This window comes from Manis pentadactyla, chromosome 17 (genome assembly GCF_030020395.1).
Source record: "Manis pentadactyla isolate mManPen7 chromosome 17, mManPen7.hap1, whole genome shotgun sequence".
Lineage (NCBI taxonomy): Eukaryota > Metazoa > Chordata > Mammalia > Pholidota > Manidae > Manis > Manis pentadactyla.
This window is the reverse complement of record NC_080035.1, coordinates 13,725,515-13,748,505: the sequence shown is the minus strand read 5'-3', so window position 1 is coordinate 13,748,505 and position 22,991 is coordinate 13,725,515. Positions and strand designations below refer to the sequence as shown.

At 40.6% G+C, this 22,991-nt stretch overlaps 1 protein-coding gene across 1 annotated transcript in view; it reads left to right on the top strand.

Moving 5' to 3' along the window:
• Positions 1 to 11,912: 11,912 nt before the first annotated feature.
• Positions 11,913 to 22,991, top strand: part of TNFSF11 (TNF superfamily member 11) — a 28,842-nt gene continuing 17,763 nt past the window's right edge. The window contains exons 1-2 of the mRNA XM_036932426.2: positions 11,913 to 12,286; positions 18,551 to 18,718. Of these exons, the coding sequence (XP_036788321.1) occupies positions 12,056 to 12,286; positions 18,551 to 18,718 (399 nt within the window). The 5' untranslated portion in view covers positions 11,913 to 12,055. The remainder of the gene's footprint in view (positions 12,287 to 18,550; positions 18,719 to 22,991) is intronic.

The following is a 22,991-nucleotide window of genomic DNA, read 5'->3' as shown; positions in this document are numbered from 1 at the left end:
GTGTTTATTTGTCTAAACCCTTCTTGGTACTGCAGAGCTGCCCCTCTTGGACAGAAAAAGTGAGAGCCCATGCAGTGACAGTCATCCACCCTGTGGTTCTGTCTCACTGGGATGGGGCCCCGCGTGACGTGGATTCCCCTGAGTCCCACGGAGAGAGGCTCCTGAGGGCAGTTGTGGGGTGATTGCAGTGGTCCCCAGGAAAAGCTGCCACTTCACTTAACATCAGCCAAACACTTTGTAGATTAAACTAATGGGTTGGACATGAGGAGGATGGCTGATGAGGCAAGAGAAATACTCACAAGTCCTTTCCTAAATGTCTTTTGTCCCTGCCCCAGACTGTGGTAAAATAGAGCAGGGACCTGCTGGCCAGCCTTGTTTGTTTAAGCTGTTGACTAATCTCTGAGGTCATGTGCTGAGCTGGTTCATGAAGTTCTTGAACTTTTATTATCCTTGGACTTTTGGCAGAGTGAAAATCAAATAAGAAACTGGTACTGTCTTTAAAAGGAGCCTATGGGATTAAATGAACTGAATGTTTAACTTTGAATTAAGAGATTCAAAGAATTCATAAATTTGTTGCATGATATTTGTAGACAGCTACTCTGTACCAGGCACTGTGCTAGGCTCTGGATCAGAGTGAAGCTGAATTTTCCTCAGCTCTATCAAGAGCTCTACTCACAGAGGCTGCCTCTAGAGTCCTTAGGTAACACTGATCTTTTGTTTCTGTGAACCAATGCTCTAAATGCAAACTACTAATAAGCAGATATAATTCAGAGATAGAGAAGTGACTATAGATCTGTGCTCTCCAATGTGGTGGCCACTAGCCTCAGTGAGTGGTGAGAAACTGAGGAAATTCATGTGCTCCATATAGCTGCCATGTTGGACAGCATAAATTTAGAACATTCTCATTGTGGCGGAATGTTCTATTGGACAGTGGTGATGTAGACAATGAACAAATAAATACGGAATTTGTTCATATGGAATATTTTTCATTTCAAAACATTTTGTAAACTGCAGCCTATGACCAGGAAGGGACAGTTAAGGTTGCTAATTTATACCTCAGGACTGGAAAGAACCTTAAAGATTACCTAGATTAACTACCCATCTGATGATTAATCCACTCTAGAACATCCCCACCAAGCCTCTCTATGTCGGACTTGAAAATTCCAACAAGAGACATGTGCCTTTCAAGGTGGTGGGTTTTTATCAGTGAATCCCCCCTAGTCCAAAATGTTGGTATTGTTCAGCATGAGGCTCTTAGAAATGCTAATTTTTCTTTGAAGATATTAAAGAATTCCATATTCTTCTAAATGCCTTTACAATGAGTCACAATTTCCATCACAATTGTGTATAGAAAGATTACATGTCAAATGTAAATGCAAATGTAAAAAATAGAATGAGGTTAGGCAGTCTGCCCACTTGTCCTGTGATATGCTAATAATAATAAAAAATTAAGTTGGATGTATTAGCACATCCAAATAGATGACTTGGTATTACTGGTAGTGATCTTACACACTTCTCAAAAATATTTCACTATTGAAAAACGAGATTTTCCAGATAAAAGATTAAGTTTACCTTGTGTAACACCCACATCTTGAGAAGTATAATCCATCATGACAGAAATATTTCCATACAATACCTTCTTGGGTAAGCAGAGCATACTGATGTAAGTCCAACTTTTTCTCAAGGTCTTGTCCCTGTCAGCACTATGGTACTGAGCCTGGCCATCGCCCCACAAGAGTGCGAGCCTGGGGCCAGTCTGCTGTTCCATGATTCTACCCCCAGCCCCAGCACTGCTCTCACCAGTCATCTCTAGTTGCTATTGGCTATCCTTTCCTGTAGGGGAGAGGCCTCTGCTTCAATTCTTCTGTCTCTTTTTATGCATGCTGGATTTATGTTTACAGAGAAGAACCTGTAATGACTATTTTAAGATTCCTAATTGCTGCCACTAAGAGAAGCGCACAGACTTTGGGACGACTCTTTTCTGAGTACCCTTCCTCTTACTTCCAGTACTGACTGATGTTGATTGACAGAAATCTCACTGGCTGAGAAGTGATGCTGTGTAGTAGTCAGTAATAATAACAACAACAAGAAGAAGAATGAAAAGAATATAACATGTAGGTATTAAGCAGGTAGATATTAATCTGTATTTAAAACATAGATAATATTCATTCATTACAACCCTACAAGGTTGTACAATGTCTTCTTCACTTTTCAAATGAGTTAGCTAAGGCACAGAAACATGGGCGACCCAGACAGTAAGTGGCAAAGCCTAGATTAAACCCAGAACATACGGCCCCAGGGTCCCTGTTTTTAACCATTTTGTTTTAGGATAGATTTGTAAAGCTTACTCTGAAATAGAGCATGGACATATGCATGGTAAATAATCACTTCTTTCCATCTTGTTTTGCATGAGGACTTTTGGCAAAACCCATGTACTGTTTTATGAGATGCAGCCTCATATAAGAGAAAGAACATAAGATCTATGTCAGAATTGATATGCCATTTGTTCAAGAATTCGATACATATTAGTTTGAGGACACTCCCATGTGAGTACCTTCAGTTTTTAGTGTTTTTCTTCTGCCTGTCCTAGAAGGCTCAAGTGCTGGGTTTGCGTGTGAATATGTTACACCTGTTTGTTGTGGTGGTGGCGAAAATGATATCTGACAAACTCCTTATTTCGGAAATGGATTTTCTCAGAAACACTGCAACATAACTATTTTTTCATCTTTGTTGTTGCTTCAGTATTTTAAGATTCAAGAGGACCCACTTTAGTCAACAACACTGATTAGGTGCCTACTGTGTGCCAGCTCATATAGCCTACTGAGGAAAGCATGTAATAACAGATAAAGTCACTGTAAGAAAGAAAGTGAGAGAATAAAGCTGAGTGAGAGAGGAGAGAGAAAGTGCTCTTAAAAAAAAAATCTAGGGACTTGAGAAAAACCTGGAGAGGCTGTCATCTGGGTTGAGACTTGAAGGTTGAATAAGTCAACCAAATAAACAGAAGTGGCAGGAAAAACTTCACGGGTGCACCTCAGACTGCCGAGTGTGAAGTGTGTCCAACCTGCTCTTTCAGGGTTTTTCATTTCAGTGAATGGCACCCCTCAGTTGCAGAAGATGGAAACCTGTGGGGTATCTTTGACTCTTTCCTCTTCCTCAGCCTTCATAGTCAGCCACCAAACTCAATGCACTCCACTTCCTAGACGGCTCTGGGACCCCTCACTTCTCTGCACCATTTCTGCCACTACCATGGTATCATTTCTTGCCTGCATTTGTCAATGGCCAGCTCTGTCCATCTCTTTCTACTATCCTCCCCCAAACTCATTATCTACATTGCAGCCGAGGCACATTCTAAATTGCAAACAAGTATGCCATCTCCCCTGGGGGGGCGGTGGGGGCGGGGAGCTTTTATGACTCTCCATTGCTTTTAGAACAGAATTCAAATTTTTATCATGACTGACAACCCTTGATGATTCAATCCTTGCTTATTTTTCTAGACTCAGCTTTACCCATGCCTTCCTCACACTCTAGTCAAGCTATACTGACCTTCTTTTAGCTCCTTAAATACATCCTGTTTAGCTTCTGGGCTTTTAAATTGGGTTTTCCCAATAGTGTTGGATAGCTATTACTCATTCCACAAGTCTCATTTTAAATATGGCTTCCTCCAAACAATCTTTTCTGAACTTCCCAATCTAGGTGAGAACTTCTCTTATATGCTCTCAGAACACACTTCACTAATTGCATTATATAGTAAGAGACTATTTCCTTGAGTAATTGCATGTTAAAGCGGGAACAAAACCCTAGGTGGCAAAAAAAATCCCATATTTCAAAGAAGACACTTGTAGAGAAGGGATCTGGAAACCAGATTAAGGATATAAATGATCTAGGAAGAAGTAATCAAGGGATAGTTTGTTTATGGAATATATGGGAGGGGCTCTGAGAGGATGAGTTGGAGAGGCTGACATTTGTTCTGATGTTTGAGATGACAGAGGTACTGGGATTGGTCCCATGTATAAGTAGATTAAAAGTAAGTGGTTGTACCTGAAGCTGCCTGCTTGGTGGCAGAGTTAAGATGAAACTGTATTGGGAACAAAATACGTTTTACTGACAACAAGGCAGAAGTGTGTACAAGGGTCAAGATGTGGGCAGCTGAGGAGGAGACAGTGGGAAGATAATATTTAAAGGGACTCCATCCAAGAGGACTTCCAGCCAGAGACAGGCTGTGGCCAGAAGAAAGAGAATAGGACGTACTATAAATTGCAGAAATTGAGAGGTGGGGTGACAAGTAATTAGCCAGAGGTGAGGGAACTTCAGTCAGATGTTTTTGGTGGGAAAATCTTCAAGGAAACATGAAAGTGCCCCATGAATTAGCTCTGAATATTCACTCACCAAGCCCAAAGAGCACCAACCCAAATTACAACTATACCAGTAGGTAAGAGCTTTCCTGTCCTTTGCTCCGCCCTGCACTACCCCACCCACAGCACCTGCTTCTGCCGATGGCAGATTTTCCACACTGATAGTTCTGACGTGCATAAGGGAAGAACATTTAAACGGAATCAAAGTTTTTATTATTAAATTGATTCCTTCTTTTAAAGAACAAACTGAATGTATTCTCAGGACCAAAAGTGACAGAGAACTTTTTATTATTTAAGTGTGAATAAAGAAATCGTTAAGACTTGCTAGAGATTCCCAGGTAAAAGGAAAAGAAAAACATGGATTACTGAGCAATTTTAAGGTTTTTGTTTTTGATTTAATCTTAGTATGTCAGTATTTTGATTATGGTGTGCCTAAGTATGATTTTTTTGTATATATATTGTTTGGAATTTTCTGACTTTTTGAATCCAGGGTTGATGTCTTTATTCAGTTTGGAAAATTCTCATTATAATCTCCTCATATGTTGCTTCTTCCCTATTCCTTCCTTTCCTCTGGAACTCCAATTACATATATGTTAGATTACTTGAGAATGTTCCAGATCTTTCTAATATATTCTGTTTTAATTTCTAATTATTTTTCCTGGATGTGATTCATTTTGGAAATTTTTTTATCGAACTGCCTTAGAATTGACTTTTTCGATCCAGTCTGCTATTAAGCTCATCCAATGAATTCTTAATTTCAGATATCTTATTTATTTTTTATTTTCTTAGAATGTGCATTAGCTTATTATTAAACTATTCCATTTCTCTGATGAAATTATGTCTTTTCAGTTATTTTCTTTACCTTTTCTTTCTTTATTTTTTTACCATATGTATAATAGTTATTTTTAAATCCTTGCCTATTGTTTCCAGTATTTGCATCATTTGTTGGTCTACCTCTATTGGACAGCTTTCTTTTTTTCTCTTGATTCTGAGCTGTACATTCTGGCTTCCTATCATGTCATGTAATTTTTTTTAATTGCATAGTAGACATAGTGTATAAACGACCTGATGTAGATACTATCTTGCATTAACGTCAGTCAGACCTCACTCCAATCAGGACTCGAGCTGGTTGCAGCTCTAGTTTCAGTGCAACTCTTCTAACAAAATATCTTGAAGGTTATTTATTATTTATTTGTGTTGTTCTTATTGTAGCTCTTTCTCTCCAGCCATATCTGTCACCTCTACTGTGAGACCCTTGTGAGCTCTCCTTCTACCTCCCCAACCAAGCTCCCCAGCCAGGTCAGCTGCCCAGTATTCAAAAATCCTGTGGAGAAGAAAACCAGTAGTCAGAGAAAATGAGATGGGCATTTGAAGTTCCTCCAAATTTCAGTGTATCGTGTCTTTTCCGGTAGAATCTCTCTGCCTGTAGCAATCTCAACATTATACCTGTTTGGGTTTATCCTGACAAATTCAGAGGGAAGAAAGTAGCAGTTGGTATTTTCTCACCTAGGAAAGATTTTTCATATAAAATACAGTCCCTTTAGATTTCTTTGCATCATCAACTTGTTGATGTCTTTTTAAAAATATACTTTAAAAAGGTTATCTGGTTTTGTCTGGTTATTATGGTTATAGTGGTAGTAATGGTCTGTTGAGATCTCCTACCTAATAAATAAATCAAACCTGATTTTATTGAGTGGTTTTAAAGTCCTATTGCAGGGAAGAAATAATATACATCCTTTTCCTTTGGCATTTATTAGGTTCTGTTCTTTCAATCTAGGGCAACACTTGTCTTAGAGTGTAGGCTTTATGGTAACAACAACTATGTGTTTTATTCAGCATTGTACCTCCTATGCCTACCACAGTGCCAAACACATGGCTTTGTTCAGTACACATTTATTGAATGAATAAATTATCAGCATGAACAAACATATAGGGATTTGAAATAAACAGCATAGTGTGCAGAGAAATTACAAATTATTCTTTGTGTTCTAAAGTATAAAGCAGGAAGTGATGGAAGATGAGGCTAAAGATACACGTGGGGAAAGATTAAGGAGGAGTTTGTAAAGAGCTCAGACTTTATTTTCATTAATGGTAGGCCACTGGCTGGTTTCAAATGGGGGAAATTAAATAGCCAGTTACTCATGATAAATAGATCATCTGCATGATGGGTTTAAGTGGGAGATGGCTGGTGGCAAGAAGGGTAATAACAAAGCCATCTTAGAATTCTAGGCAGAAAATGAGAGGCTCACTAAGAAAGAGGAAGGAATAAGCATTCTGGGAATATGGCAGCATAAGCAAATACCTTCGACACCCTTCTACTCCCATCTCAAATGATAAAGTAATGGGGATGGGAAACTTACTTGAGGCTTCAGGTCCTGAGGAATAGAAAAGGACAGGCTGATTTCCAGACAAAATTATTTACAGAAATGAGTAGAACTAAGCATTAACAGACTCCAGGAAATCTGAAAAGACAAGCGACCCCATAGCTTACTAAGAGACTCTGGCCAGATGTCCCCCATTCATGCAAACAGATATATGGAATTATTTGAAGTTTCCCCTCCTGAGAGAATCCCATTGGCCTTCCTTAAGCCAGCCTACTGGTGAGGAAGCATCTCCCTTAGCCCTCACTTCCTGTGCATCTACCATTGCTCAGGATACCTCCAGTAATTTGACATCACACAGTGGCTGTGGGGACTCACACTCATGGACATTGGTAGGAAAAGAAAGGTCAATATAATTTAAAGGGTCTCAGGGGCTTCAAAGAAGAACCCAAGCCACCAAGCAAACAAAATCAGTACAGTTGGTTTGCAGAGGAGATTTAGTTAAGAAGCAGAAGTGAATTTCAAAATGATTGTAAGGAGAATTCTTAAGGAGATATAAGAAGGTATTACAAAAGATGAAATAAAGGAACATATTCATGAGGAGAATCAAAAAATAAAATAAAAGCAAGTTGTAAGTTAAACAATAAAGATAATAAGAGACAGACCTGGGATACCTATTATGGTGAAAATAGGAGTTTCAAAGGGAAAGAAAGAAAAGGAAAGAAGAAATAATAAGCATTGGTTCCTGAAGCAAACCGAAGGGGGAAAAGGTGTAAGGTACATTTGGAAGATATATACAGTAATACTTCTTAATAGCATTAATACCACTTGATTATGTTTTCAGAAACGGCTACAATCTCTGATTAAAATCTGTATTTTCTAAAATCTATTTAAAAGGTATAATACTTCAGATCATTTTATTTTAAGGATAAGTCTGAGATAATACTAATAACAAAAACCTATCAAACAGTTGTTTCCCAGGAAGCTGGTGGTAAACTTACTATGAATATTTTCAACATCGTGCTCAGAAGAGAAACCAAGCCGTGGGCAGGTGCACTTCCTTTCTACGTGACCAACACAGTCTTTCCACTTCCACCTCCTATCTATCCAGGTTCCCGGAGTCTCATAAATTACCGTTAGGAAAGCACTCCTTTAGGGATAAAACAGTGTATTTTATGATAACTGAGAACCTAAAAGCTTAATTCAACTGTCTGTTGATTCAAGTCAATGTTAATTTGTTATAGCTTATGAGTTAATTTGTTAGCTCAGGGGAATGTGATAAGAACAGGTTGCTTATAAAGGGTTATGGAAATTGAGGTTAGATTTTTAGGGAAGCCAGACCCAGGTAGGAGGTTTCAATGGGCCCTCTGTGAGCAAAAGCAGCCTCAACCTGAGACCAGACGACTCATGGACACTCAGAGGAGTAAGAAAAGAGATAGAAGGAGAACTGATCAGCGCAAACGACACATGACACCAGCTTTTGAAGGTCACTCAGGCTGACCCCATCTCCAGGGGAAGCTATTTTCATGTTCTTATTTCTTATCACAGTGATATTCATTTAAAAAATGCTATTAGCATAAAGGGATGCAGATATATTTTATAATTCCCATGCTTATAAATTAGTTGCAATTGCCTTCAAATTTAGCAAGTATGCCATGTTGGGTCCTGGCTGGAAATAGATGACAAACCTAAGGGATTTACTGAAAAGACTTTGATTTTAAGAGGTGTGGACGGGGTTAAGCAATTTAACAGGAGATGGTGGAAAATCCAAGGATCAGGAAAAGGACGATGCCTTTCCCACTGTAGGAGGCTGAATACTGGCCCCCAAAGATGTCCACATCCTAATCCCCAGAACCTGTGAATGTATCACTTTAAGTAGTGAAAGGAACTTTGTAGTTATGATTAAGTTAAGGATCTTGAAAAGAGAGATTATCCTGGATTATCTGGTCGGGCCACATAAACTCACAAGGGTCCTTGTGGAAGAGTGGCAGAGTCAGAGAGAGGCTGTGCCTGCAAAGACAGAGGTCAGGGATTGGAAAGACAAGCTTTGAAGACAGAGAAAAGGGCTGCAAGCCAAGGAATTTAGGCAGCCTCTAGAAGCTGGAAAAGACCAACTGACTCTTCTCTAGAGACCCCAGAAAGAACACAGCCCTGCAGACATGTTAGACTTCTGACCTCCAGAACTGTAAGATAATAATTTTGTGATGTTTTAAGCCACTAAATTTGTAGTAATTTGTTACAGCAGCAGTAAGAAATTAATACACATCCTTTGGCCTGTAGGGACAAAGACAGAGGAAGGTGCTACTGTTGTTCAGAAAGCACTGGCGCTGCGGAGGAGGGAAGGCTATAGGAGCTATAGCCGCATGGAACAACCATGACCAGAACCTCCACGAGAATACGATTGGGGTACTGGACGAGAATCAAGGCGCTTCTTTCTCTCTCCTGCCTTCCAGAGCGCTGCCGGTGCCTCCCGTTGGCTGAGTTCTAAGTAGCCACAGGACAAGGGAGCCCAGGTGAAGCAGGCCACAGAGGTCAGCCTTCTGGACACGGGGTGGGGCAGAGAATGAACCTCAAAAGGACAGGGAAGTTGGGCAAATGGAGAATAATAAAATCAAGATTCTTGACTTAGACCATCCCTGTTATTATAATGATCAGCATCTACACACTATTTTATACAAAAAAAGCTTGTATCATTTGTATCATACCATGTCTTCCTGTATTTATTAGAGATTGGAAAATCACTTTTTTTCCCTTTCTCTTTTTCTAGCCAGAAATTGCTGGGACAGCCTTGAGAAAATAAACAAACACAAAGCTCATTATTGTAAAATTCTAATGGTGTGATACTCACTGGAGGTAACTGGAGGCAGCAAACACATCACCTGGCCTCTGAGATTTGGGGACATCTAGCAGGCTTTCGGTTTTCATGGAATTCTAAGGTCTGGGCATCACACTTTCACATAATGTTATAACTAACCAAAGAGTTCAATGCTGCAAAGAAAACTCCATGTTGAGAACGTTAAACATGGAGATAATGGATCCTAACTGGAAGTACCTTACAGAAACCTTCCTCGTAGAGACGTGAACCCGAAGGGCAAATGTATTATGGAAATACTGACAGCTAATGTGAATTCTCATCTTTAGAAGTTAGAAGAGAGTGAGGTCCGGGAATACTGTCATTTCAGTAAAGACTAGATCTAAAATATCCAAGTTTTTCCTATGTATATTTAGAGAAAAATATACTGGCAAGACATGGTAAACTACTTTGGGGATTTCTAGTAAAACCTGATTGACAGAATAATCCTAGTAATCCAGTCCAAATATTTAATCTCTGAAAGGAAAAAGAGTGCTTATGGAATAAACTGAGTTGAGGAGAAGCAGGCACTTCAAATTCATTATGTCCAACGTAAACCTCATTGTTCTTTGCACCAATCCACCTCACCTGTTTTGTCTGTGTGTCCTCTCTTTGAGACAGCTCCACTCCTCCGTCATTCAACCAGAAACCTGAGTCACCCTAGACTCCTCTCCCTTTTTCACCCCCCATTGAATAGTTGCCCCTGCCTTCTAAATATCTGTGATCAGTCACCCTTTCTCCATTTTGACCTTGTCTGCCTTAATTCATGCATCCGTCACTTCAGCTCAGACAATTGCCAGCTGCCACCCACCTGGCCTTCCTATTTCCCCTTTCTCCCTCTTACATCCCACCATCCTCTATTACGTCAGAATAAACTTTCTAAAAACAGTCATCTGGTTGTGTTGCTCTTGCGCTTAGACATTGTCATTGGACACCTGATAACCTCAACGTGGTTCAGAAGGCCAACCATGATCTGGCCCCAACCTACCATATCAGGTCGCTCGCCGTGCAGGGGCCTCTTGTGCTTTATCTGCACTCAGTGTCTTTTTCCCAAATGCGTCACACTCTCCTGAGCCTCCATACCTTTGCCTGTACTTTCAGAAATGTCAACTTCCTTGTTCTTGATCCCACAGATTCCTATATATCTGTGAAAACCCAGACTACATACTATTTCTGTGAAAACCTTCTGGACTTCCATTTAGTCACAGTTAGTCAGAGTCTTCCTTGATTACTTGTAGCATTACTTGTAAAACAACACTTAGAGAACCATATTTAATTTGGCTTAAATAGCTTTACCTATTAAATGATAAGTCAATGAGGGAAGGAACTGGGTCTCTCAGGCTTTTAAAAATGTTTATTTAATGAACAAATAAGAGAGATTCAATGTCTTTGGCAGTGGGTTTCAATGCAATTTGATAGAAAAGAAAATTTAGAAAATCATTGACCAAATAGGTATGGGGTTTATATATTAATTGGGGAGTGGAATACTGAGGAGTAAGTAAGTAAATAAAAGGGCCAGAAAGGTTCATTACCTTTGAAGGAGCAACAGTGGACTGATGGAGGAGTTGCAGATCCATCCTCACGGAGGCAGGAATACAGTGAGATGGTATCCTGAGCGTACTGAGGAAAATAACTGCCTACAGAAGGACGTCACATGAGGAACTCTGTAGGAAGGCAGAATATGGTCCTATATATGCAGCTCCGTCACCCCACTCTCTGTACCGTTATGTGTTTTGAGTTGGAGTTAGTGTGTATGGGCTCTTTGCAGCCATATCCAAAACCTGCCTCACTCAGTCACTTTGAGGATACAGAAAAGGACTTGGGAAGGGGTTTCTGGTTTTTAAAGTTGCCAAAATATTTAATTTGGAACCTATATTTGGAACCACGGTAGACGCTCCACTCTGAGGAACCCTGAGGGTAGGATGTTCCTTGTTGAATAATTTTTTTCTTTGGTGAGGGGTGGGAGAATCGAGGAGGAGAAGGAGATAGGATGAGCCTTTAGAGATCACCAAGTCCTATAGGGGAAACCGAGGCTCGGGATGCTAACTGTCTGAGTGATGCCTGTGATGTCACCTTTACCCTGAACCCAGGCAACTTGGCTGAAGGTCCGCGGCCCAACTCTTGGGCTTTCAGAAAGGCAGCTGAGCATGGGCAAGTGGGTCTAGAGCCGCTGGGACAACTCACAGCCTACTGCTCTGGGGGCCCTTTAGGGAGGAGGCCGTTCAGTGAGGGTAAGAAGGGGGCGGGGGGCGAAAGGCAGGAAGGGGAGCCAGGGGTGGGAGTGGAGGAGGCGGCCTCGCCCAGGGCTGATTGGCTCCCGAGGCCAGCCCTCGTGGAGCGGTTTATAAGAGTTGGAGCGGCCGGGCGCCCTGCCCGCCCGCGCGCCCCGGGAGCAGCGCCCGGCTCCGAGCGCCCCACGTCGAGGCCCGCCTGGCCCCGCGCCGGCCGCGCGCTGCCGCAGGAGTTGGCCGCGGGCAGACGGGCAAGGGAGGGAGCGAGAGGGAGGCCAGCGCCCAAGCCGGCCGAGCGCCATGCGCCGCGCCAGCCGAGACTACACCAAGTACCTGCGCGGCTCCGAGGAGATGGGCGGCGGCGGCCCCGGAGCCCCGCACGAGGGTCCCCTGCACGCCCCGCCGCCGCCCGCGCCGCCCGCGCCGCCCCCGGCCGCCGCCGCCTCCCGCTCCACGTTCGTAGCCCTCCTGGGGCTGGGGCTGGGCCAGGTGGTCTGCAGCGTCGCCCTCTTCCTCTACTTCAGAGCGCAGGTGAGTGCTCGCCTCCAGGGGCGCGCGGCCCGGCGCCCCCCTGCCCCCACCGGCACTGGTGGGACATCGAATCTGGCCGCCTGGCTTCCCCAGATGTTGCACACTCAGGAGGAGGAGAGGGACTCTGGAGAGGGAGCGTTGCGTTCGTGGACAGCCCCGCGCTCGTCGGTGGGCTCCGCGCACGCACCCGGCGCCGCAGCGCTCAGGCTGGGCGCGCTGGTCCTGGTGCGCCTGATTCTCCCCCGACGGGGCGGCATCGGCCGCTCGCCTTTTCTGGTAATGACTGCACACCTCTCCTAGCCCCGCTCCGTGCCCCACTTGGAGCTAAGAATGAACTTCGGTCCACTTAGGAAAAGAACTGAGCTCCTTCACGTAGGCATCGACCCTCCTCTGCCCGCCCAGTCCCCGGTGGAGGAGCCCGGCCCCCGGAGCTGGCTGCTGGCCGGCGGTCTGCGGGCCTCGGGGTTGGAGGGGCACGCAGTGCGGGCCCTGCCGGCGGCCGCTGGAGCACCGGCTTAGGGATGCCCAAGTCTCCGGATGGGCCGACAGGCAGTGTAGGCAGAGAAGCCTGGCGGCGGGACAGGGGCCCCGCTCGCGCGGGGTGAAAGAACAGACACGGACCCACGTGCCTTTCCATTGAGGTGCGCGGACGAAGCAAGGTGTGTGTGACAGTGGCGGGGTTCTCGCCACAACCGAACAAATAACCAACCTTTTAAAAGATGAGCAAGCCGGCCCCGAACTGCAGAGAGAGAGAAGAAAGGAAGGGGTAAAATTGTAACATTATGCTTTCTGGTGGTTTATACTCTGTGTTTTCTTGGAAATTGCAGTGCAGTTGGTGGGATGCATTCAAATGCTCTTGTCTGGTTCTGTGAACTCTTTCTCAGAGGAAGTGGGGGGCTGACTGTGCAAATTTTTAAAAAAATTTTTTTTATGGGAAAAGAGAGTTGGGTTTGGACTAAATTGGTTTTCTGATTCAAAGGTGATTTACTAAACCAAACTGGACGCACCGAAACATGGCATTGCTTGGATTTTATGGTTTTGACACGTGCCAGAGTCTTGAACTACACTGCCTGAAATCATAGACTTTTTGTTAAATATTCATAAAACACGAGTTTGTGTTTTATAGAACTAGGTGGAAGTAAGAGCAATAGTTTAGAAACTGTGTATTTGTATATTAATGTAAATAATCTCTTAAGAGATTTTTTCTAAGAAAACTTTTAAAAGATTTCCTTGCAACATAGATTACATAAATCTATATTAAAGCAATAAAACATTTTTCTTTCATTGGAGTTCACTGCAGTCAAGAATGAGCGGTTTAGCCATGTTTCCATGCAGCATGTTGATTTTTCCCATTTAATGCTTGTGTATTTGAGGGCCTGCATTGCACATGCACTTTTAAATGCTATGGAATATGAATGAGTCATTTATTCAGCATACATTGCCCACCTCCTTCGTGTATGGCATGGTGCCAGGTAACGGAGGGACATACAATAAAAGACTTAAAATTCTTATTCAATAACAAAAGAACAGAAGTCAGAAAGGGGACAGAAGATGCAGTAGTTCTCTTTTACCTTTTCTAACACCTTAGGGATATGGCATTTTCATAGCAGTAATAGTGAAGTGAGTGTTCACCACTACAAGAGGCATAAGGAATGAATAAGTTCTAGGGACCATGAGTGGCTTAGATTGGCAAGAACCATAGGAATCAGTGTGACCATGTAGGAAGGAGTGACCTGCTTGGCTCTTTTAATAGTTGTTCAGCTTCTCCTTAGGAATTCTCAGTATTAACGGTCTGGCAGGCTGAAGGGTCTAGCCTTCTGATGATCATTTATCATAACGTAGTCTTGATTCACATAGATAATAGTGAAATTCTCAAAATCCTTTTCCAAAGTAAACATGTAAGTTTGTGAGCTTAGGTAGAAAATTTTCATTTGGAGAATTTAATGTCATCACATTTCTGGGTACAACTTTCCTAAATTCCGTAAAGGTTGGGTTTTTATAAGACTTATGCAAAATCTATTAGCCATTACTCTGAATTCCATTTTGTGATACATTTTTAAAAGGTCATCTCCTAAAGTAAAGAAGTAGTAGTATCAGGAGCTATGTGTTTGTGGGAATACACCACTAGATGTGGTTGCATTTTACTGGGTGTGGTATCTATATTTGATACCTAAAAGGGTCCTAATCGTTTGGGGATAAATTCCTCAGTGTTTTCAGATATACATTCTGAAGTCATTACAAATGAAATGCTATAATGTTTGTATATTTGTTTAAAATGGTAAGTGGGAGGATGGAAGGTAGGGAAGTGATTGCTTATAGATTAAATAAGATTAGCCATGCGTTGGTAATTGCTGAAGCTTGGTGATGGGTTCATAGGGGTTCACTCTACAATTCTTTCCACTTATATATATATCTGAGGCCTTCTTTCAAACTTTTAGCTAACAGAATAGATTTAATTTAACCTGTCACTGATTAAACCTTTTTACATATTTCAGCTCCTTTGGATTAGAACTTGATACCAGAGAAGAGAGAGTTTTTTGATCTCCACTAAAGTTGTACGTCAGCTATTTGGGGTTTCTCAATGCATTTAAATTAGAATGAAATTATCTAGTATCAGGTAAAATGTTTGTACTTTACAGGAAAAAGAATGAGAATTAAGTAGGCAGTTTTATTATTTTTAAGGGGTTGGGGGTAGCTATAAAAAACCTTAAGAAAAAACATTTCAATTTAGTTTTAACTGCATTTAGAAGAAAGCTCAGAAAGAGTAAAAATACAATGACATTTTTCCCTTTTTCAACTCATATTTGAATAGTTAAAAATGAATCAGCTTCCTGAATGTTTGCAGATTGCCTATGCTTAGATTAAAAAAAAAAGAGTACTAGATCCAGTGTAGATTGGCTTTTACCCCACCAACCTTGCCAAAGAAAAAATAGTATGTGGTTTGTGCTGTATATTTAACACATAGTATTCTTACTTTGGTTTACAAAGATAGAAAAAAAAGACCTTCCAAAAAGTTGCTTGCAAGATTTATGTGCATTTTTTTTCAACATCTATAACCATATTCAGAGTATAGCGATGAGATAAGCTTTTCAGAAAACTCAATCTGTGTTTCACTTTTAACATCTTCCTCCCATCCTCCATGTGCACACCAACTTCTCTAGCTCTTTGTTACCCAAACAGAAGGGCAGCCACTACTGAAAATCTGATGTAGATGTACGCGGGTTGCCTGTTTGAAAAAACAGATAACAAAGTAGCACAAATGTCAAGCATCCTGCCTCATTTAACCCTACAAATGATTAAATTTTAAGGATGTTTTTAAAAAAAGACTGAGTTCATTTCACATGGATAAATGCATTTGATAAATGCATTTGAAAGTCCATTCAAAATTAGGTAGTCAAGATTTATTTAATGTTTTCAGACATTTCTAGGGACAGTGAATTCATTTTTTGCTCCGTTTACTGTGATTTTTGACAAATTTCTGTGTTCCTCTGTCAAGTGTAAGTTGATGAAGGTAAAGACGGCCTGTTTTGCTCACTACCTTATTTGCTGCATCTAGACTGATGCCTGGCATGGTTAGTTTACTGAAAAAGCCTTTAAAATGATTTGCAACACTAGAAAATATATCCTTTTTAAATTTGTAATATGGAAATTATCTAATTAGTAGCTAAAATAGGCTAAAACAGCATTTTTCAGTCATGCAAATTAATTTGCTATCCAGAGTGCTGTGCCAATAGATAATGGAGTGGGGAGGAGATGCGATGTTTCAGCCACTGGCTGAGCATTGTGGAGAATCTAGGACCGATCCCACTCCTTGCCCTGCTGTCCCTCCAGCATAGAGACCCCAGGAGCAGAGGCCCTCATTTACCCGTGTGTGTGTGGTTGGCCCTGCACCACTGAACCTTTTCATTTCCCTTTCCCCCTAGTTTCCATTTCTGTGAAAGCATCGCTGAGCTGCAAGAGCACTGGAATGAGAAAGACGTTTGGTTGTAGGTTAAAAAGAAATGGATCTAATGTATGATCCTTAATTAAATGAGTATATCAAAATTAATTATGCCATGCTTTCATGATTTCTTTTGGGAAAACAATTGGTTGCATTTTATCTGTCTTTTAGCTTTAACATTTGCTTCCACAGAAGTGGTTCTCAACTGCATATTCGAAGCACTTGAGGAGAGATTCAAATGACCCGTAGCCTTACGGATGTTGATTAAATTGGCTGGGAGTGGCATCTGGGCATGGAGATCTTTTAAGAGAGAAGGGAGAAAATCTTTGCATAATATTATTTTGCATCAGATCATTAACCGTTATTATTATCCTGGTATTTTTGTACTAAGTGGTATTGTGAAAAAATTTATAAAGATTTTTTTCCTTGGTGTCCAAGGACATTTGAAGACATTTTGAAAGCAGAAAATCTGTCTTTGTACACTGGCTATTTGAAAGCACTACTTCTCAAACTTTAATGTGCAGAGTCACCTGGGGTCTAGTTAGAATGCAGATTCCATGGCAGTGCCCCAGGCACTGAGATTCTGCAGGTGGAGGGCGGGGTGGGGGTGGGAGGGGCTGAGATTCTGCATTTCTAACAAGTGCCCAGGGAGCGCAGCAGCCTGCAGGTGGTTGGGGGATACTTTTGGTAGTGGGAGGAATGGGGACTGCTGCTTTAGTTTGGTGGCACTTCCTTTGTCAGCAGGACCAGAGGGTAACCAATTTTAGGGTCCCCAGGCATTTCCTCACTAACACCACATAGTTCCTTCAACTCAGCAGTTTTTCTGGTGGTGAGCCAACTGAGGCCTTTGTATGAGTTTTCTTTCTTGAGGCCTGAACCCCATGACCCTTCGTTTCAGTTTTTCAGGCTTCTCTGGCTTTGTGGGAAACAGTGGCCTAAGTGAGTTTTTCTTTTTAATGTGATTGAAAGCTTTCTTTACATAAAAACACACATATTCTGATATGTGCTAATTATTTAAAGAAAATTTGGGAAGTAAATATGGATTGCAAACTGTCTTGCTTCATGAGTGATACCTCTCCAATGATTAGAGTTAATCTTTCTGTTTGCAAAACTGGAATAATAAAATTTGTATTAGTGGGTGCACAGTTGTTAAAAGGCTATCATTTCATTTTGAGAATCTCAGGCATGGGTAGGGTACTTTTTAGTTTATTTCTGATAGCTGGTTATTAAACCTGCACATCTTTCTGATTACTTTTAAAAAGATAAGTAAGCCAGGAAATGTGCAATTTGGTGTTAATTGAGCTTTGGTTATTGTAAACTTAAGTAATTTTTCCTTTTCTCATCTAGTCTATACCTACTAATGAGCAAATGCACATAAAGTACCTTGAAGTTTTTAAAGAAGAGGATAATAAACTATTATTATTAAAACAATTGATAGGTAATTATCTCTACCCTTTACTTAGCAGTTGAAATCACCATAAAGATTTGTCAGATCCCCAGGAGGAGTAGGCAGACAATTTCAAGAAAAGAGTAATCCTTTAAAAATTGCTTATGCAGGCACCTATTTTATTTCACCAGGCAACTGGCTAATAACTCAATGGGGATATTTCAGGTGGCACAGCCCCTTACATTACAGAATTTTAACCTGTTACAGCATGCACCATATAGGCTGCTCACCCCATGGTCCTCCTCAGTCCTGTGACGCTAAATATCACCCGCACGCATTCCCGTGCAACCCCTGACAGACGCACCACTCTACGTTCAGAAATACTGACAAGAGATTCAACTAAAAGGGAAATTATGCCTCTGGTTTGGGACTAGGAGGTGGGTTTCCTCCTTCCTTCTTTGGCTGATTAAAATACACACAGGTTAAGGTAAAAGGCGAGGCCAACATGGTGGCTAAAGATGATGCTGATTTTGCCTGGTTTAGTAGGCTTCTTGCTTCAGATATCCAAGTGGGCTTCATAATCCTATCCAGTATGCTGCGTTTGACTTAGAGACAAAAGGTTCTCTACCTGCACAGACCACACTTGATTTCCATGATGGCCCTACCCTCTGTGAGAACCTCCACGTTGCCAGACAATTTTAATAATTGCCCCATGAATCACACATGTACGCTTGTGTTCTGGTTGATTGTTCGCTACTGATAAAAATGAATTAGAAGTCAATGTTCGCCAACTTGAGGGTAATTGTGTTAACTATTAATTATTGGGGACATTAAAAACTCTTGCAAGAATGAATTTTTTTGTCCTTAATTCACTTTATTAAATAGCAGAGTGATCAGTGAAAAACACTCCAACATCCTTACTTTTTTTTTTTTTCAGATGGATCCTAACAGAATATCAGAAGACGACACTCACTGCATAAACAGAATTTTCAAACTCCATGAAAACTCAGATTTGCAAGACACAACTCTGGAGAGTCAAGACACAAAATTAATACCTGATTCATGTAAGAGAATTAAACAGGGCTTTCACGCAGCTGTGCAAAAGGTGAGGCCACACTGAGGTTATAAGCCAAGGGCCCTTGATGATTCTACTGATACTGAGAATTAATACTGGCTAAGTGCTGTTGACTTTGCTCTTTTAATTTTAATAATTTGTAAAAGAGCTAAGATAATTTTTAAAGAGATTAGCAGAATTCTTTTGAAGTTGGTAGTGGCTAATTGTGGTGACAGAGACATAGATGTTCATGCAAATATTTTCCTTCCTTTCTTTTCATTTCCTTTTTTGTTAAGAGGAGGGATTGAAATTCACATTTGGAAGGAGGACAGAGATAGTTTGTGGTAGTCAGTGGGTCAGTCTGATAGTCTGAATTCCCTGTTCCATGAACCGCTTCCTCGGTTCCCAGGACTCTCTGCTAGCTGTATGTTCGGTTTGTAATGGCAGAATCCCCTTTACACATCAGCTGGTACAGGGCTCTGTTGAGAATATTTGTAGCTGGTCCATTGTTGTCATCTGCAGGGAGGAGGTAAGCAAGCAGAGCAGAAAGTGATGTCGTGGTGGAGATGGAAATTTTGTGCTCATTTTCTCCTTTTCTGGGAGAGCTGGGTGAGAAGGGAGGAGATGGGGCCAGAGAAGACCCATGACCCTGCTTCCATCCACAGGTCCCCCTGAGGAACCCTACAGTAACTTCCTTCTCTTCTTTCCTGGATAAGTCACTTGGGGGTCCTACAGCCCTGGAATTATTTGACTTGCTGACTCACCCAAACTGGGTGAATCCCGGGGCTGCAGGGCAGGCACGCCTGCCCACACTGTGCGCGGGTGGGACTCTGCATGCCTCCTTGCGTCCTCCCACACAGCCCAGCTGCTAGTTGGTCGCTCCCTGCGTCACCTCTGCTCATCTGAGAGTAAATCCTAAAGTCCTCAAACTCTTTCAATCTAAAGCAAAGTTTAATTTAGTTTATATTTTAAAAATCCACGTAGAAGAATAGCATTTTTAAAAAGAGAATATGTGTTGCAGGTAGAGGTAGAAAGAGGAAGCTGTGGTATAACCCTACGGTTGGTAATTGCTGCATTTTTAGCAAATCTAAGATAATTTTGATCAAATGTAAGAGAACCAGTTTTCAACTTACATCATTATTTCATGCAATCATTATTTCGTGAAATTATTATTTCATTATTTCACAAAGAAAGGAAACTGTTAATTAAAAAATAAGTATGCTTATAGATTTCAGTTCCATCTTAATTTCAGAGTTACTGAAATGTAAAAAAAGTCATAGAATCAATGAAGTGCATATTGCTTTAATATCTATGAAAGCATATCGTTTATAAAAATTACATTTTCATTATAATTAGTGTATAGGTGCTTAGCTTTATGTAGTAGATGCATATGGGTTTAAATTCGATCTTTTTATATTATAACTTTTGAACTACAGCAACAGCAGTTCCTCCAGTCTGTTCATTTTTATTGTTCTGTTTTATGTTTCATTTTCATTAGTCTGCTTTTTATCCCATCTACCAAATACTGAATAATCTATTTATAAACAATTTATATGTACTACAGGAAATATACTAGGTCAAAACCGAAACTCTAACTGAGGTAACTCTGGTCAAGTAGATGGCTGTTTCCTAGTGTTCTGTTTAAATTGACCCATATTATATCTCCTTACAAGGAAGAGATAAAGTTTCAATGTCATCAGTGTCCTGGTTTTTGAAAAATCATCCTTTGGGTTTCTTCTGGAAGTACTTATGCAAGATCAGCCAAGATAGTTTTGAAAATAAAGAATGTTAAGAACAGATACCATTAACATTTATTTATCAGCATGCAAGATTGGCTCATCTTAACAGCTGAGAGGAGAAAAACATCATCTCACAGACACTGAGCAATGACTTTTCATGTATTTCTGATGTTTAAAATCCATTAGAAAACAGAAGTAGATGAATTCTTGATGTTATCCCAAGTAAACTAAAAGTTAACTAATGATGAAAAATAAGATCATTTCTCTTAAAGTCAGTAATACAACAAAGAAGCCCAGTGTCCCCCATTATTTAACATTGCTTAGAATGTGCTAGCTAATGTAATTACACAAAAGAATGAAGAGGAAAAATTATATACATATATAAAAGAGGAGAAGGTGAAGAGAAAAGAATATATGCATATATAAAAGAGAAGGCAGAATCTACATGTGATATGATTACATACTTGGAAATGTTCAGAAGAATGGAAAGGTTGCAAGCAAAACATCAGTTTGTAAAAGTTTAAAGGTAATAATCACTAGCTGTTTCCATTTCAAACAATAATTAGGAAACACAAATGAAAGAGTCCATAATTTTTTTAAAGTTCTAAAAATAAACTTAACAAGAAATGTACAAAGCTTATGGAAATAAAACTAGAAACTCTGCAGAGGCGTTTAAAATAGAATTGGATAGTGTAAAGACAATTATGCAAAGTCGTAATTCATGAAAGAGACCAAACATCTTAGAGTAGATCTTATTATATGTGTGTAAATGTTCTGTATATATGATTTAATATAATATAAAATTATTTTATAAATGAACATAGTTTGAATTATTCAAAAATGGCACTGGGACAGTTTGTTTACTATTTTTAGAGAGTGAGAGCCTTATCCCATGCCCTAAGTGAAAATAAATCCCAGATGAAGAGAGTCCTTGGTGACCAATCACTGCTCCCTGGCACCTTCTGTTGCTTCAGTGATCTTTTCTGCCCCTACCTGATTTATCAGAATTTACCTGTTCATTGTTCCATTTCCTTTGAGCTTTCTAAGTGACTGCCTTGATAGTATGATAAACCGATTTGTACTTAAAGATGTTGATGAGCAATAATGGCAGAATTTTCACTGATTTAGGAGCCTGGAATGAGACATGGTACCTCATTCCTAATGAGTGACACTAATTATGAGAGATTCAGTATCTGGCAAGACAGAGGAAAAAGATTGGTGGTCAGATAAAAATAATCAACTGCTCTTATTAAGGCATGCAGTTTTAATTATAATAATAGATTAGTATAACTCACAGGACAAGTAGAACTTTATTTCATTAATTTCACATTTGTTTTTGTTGTGCTATAGAATTTTACCTGTTATTCATGCGTAATGCTTTTAAAGAATAAGGAGCTGTCATAATATACCAAAGTATATTTGGAGGTAGAAGATGCCATTTCTTCCCCCAGACAAGAGGAAGGAGACAAGCGTTATTCTTAGCTTATCCTTAGAATCAAGCAGTGCTTATTAAGTGCACATACCATGCCAGGCATTTCTCCAAAACTTCGCCTATACCCAAAGATTTATTCTTCTCTTACCCTTGCCAAATAATGACTTGCCAAATGTGTTATCCTTCGATGATGAGCATTGCTTAATGTGACATTCTACGTATCTTGCCAAAATAAATTTCTCATTTCTCTTTGCCAATTCTGAAAATAGGATGAATGTATCAGACATTCATAAGTAGGTGTGTATCTTAGTTTAAGTTCTAATATAGATATTGAGTGAACCCATAAAACAAAATTACATGTGTGGCTGCAATCATTATTGAAGATCAACCCACCCAGTGGTAACAAATGCTAGACATAAGCACAATATTACATTATATGTGTGTAAAAAGTAGTGTTTACCCAGCCTGTCTTTGGTCAGACAAGTAATGCTGTTTTTTCCCCTTTTTTTGTTTGTGGCTGGTTTTCTTGGCTTTTTTTCCCCTTTAGCACAGAACTCTGAAAGCCTCTTGGTGATCGAGTCCTACCAACTGCAATTTACCGAGTCTATCATAACAGTCTATGACAATAAAGAAAACATTAGGACAAACATGGTGTCCGATTTATAAAGCAATTCTTGTTTCCAGCTTTGGCAACCTCTCCGGCCTCTGCCAGCCTGAGGAGTGGAGGGGTGAGCTCAGGCCCGAGAGGGGGCAGTTGGCCTTGGGCCTCCTGCCAGTCTCAGTGGAAGGCCATCGGTTTAGGCACTAAACATACATTCTAAGCACACGGGGCTGTGACTACTTGATTTGAGTATGCCCAGTTGTTGACCTCATACTAGGTAACTGTAGAAAACTTCCTGAACTTACCTTCAAAAATATTTGGAAGAGTGATATGAAGGAGAGAGATCAATATACAAATCACGCAAATCACCTTGTTCTCCAAAGCGGGATGCTGAGTGCGTTCAGGATGACCCCCTAAGACGTGGGAAGGAAACACAGGGGCTTACATGTGTAGTTTGTAATAATTAGCTTTTAAAATGTTCTTGTGGCTCTTTCATAATGTACCTAACATATATAAATGTTCTTATTTAATATTAAAAAAATATATATGTAT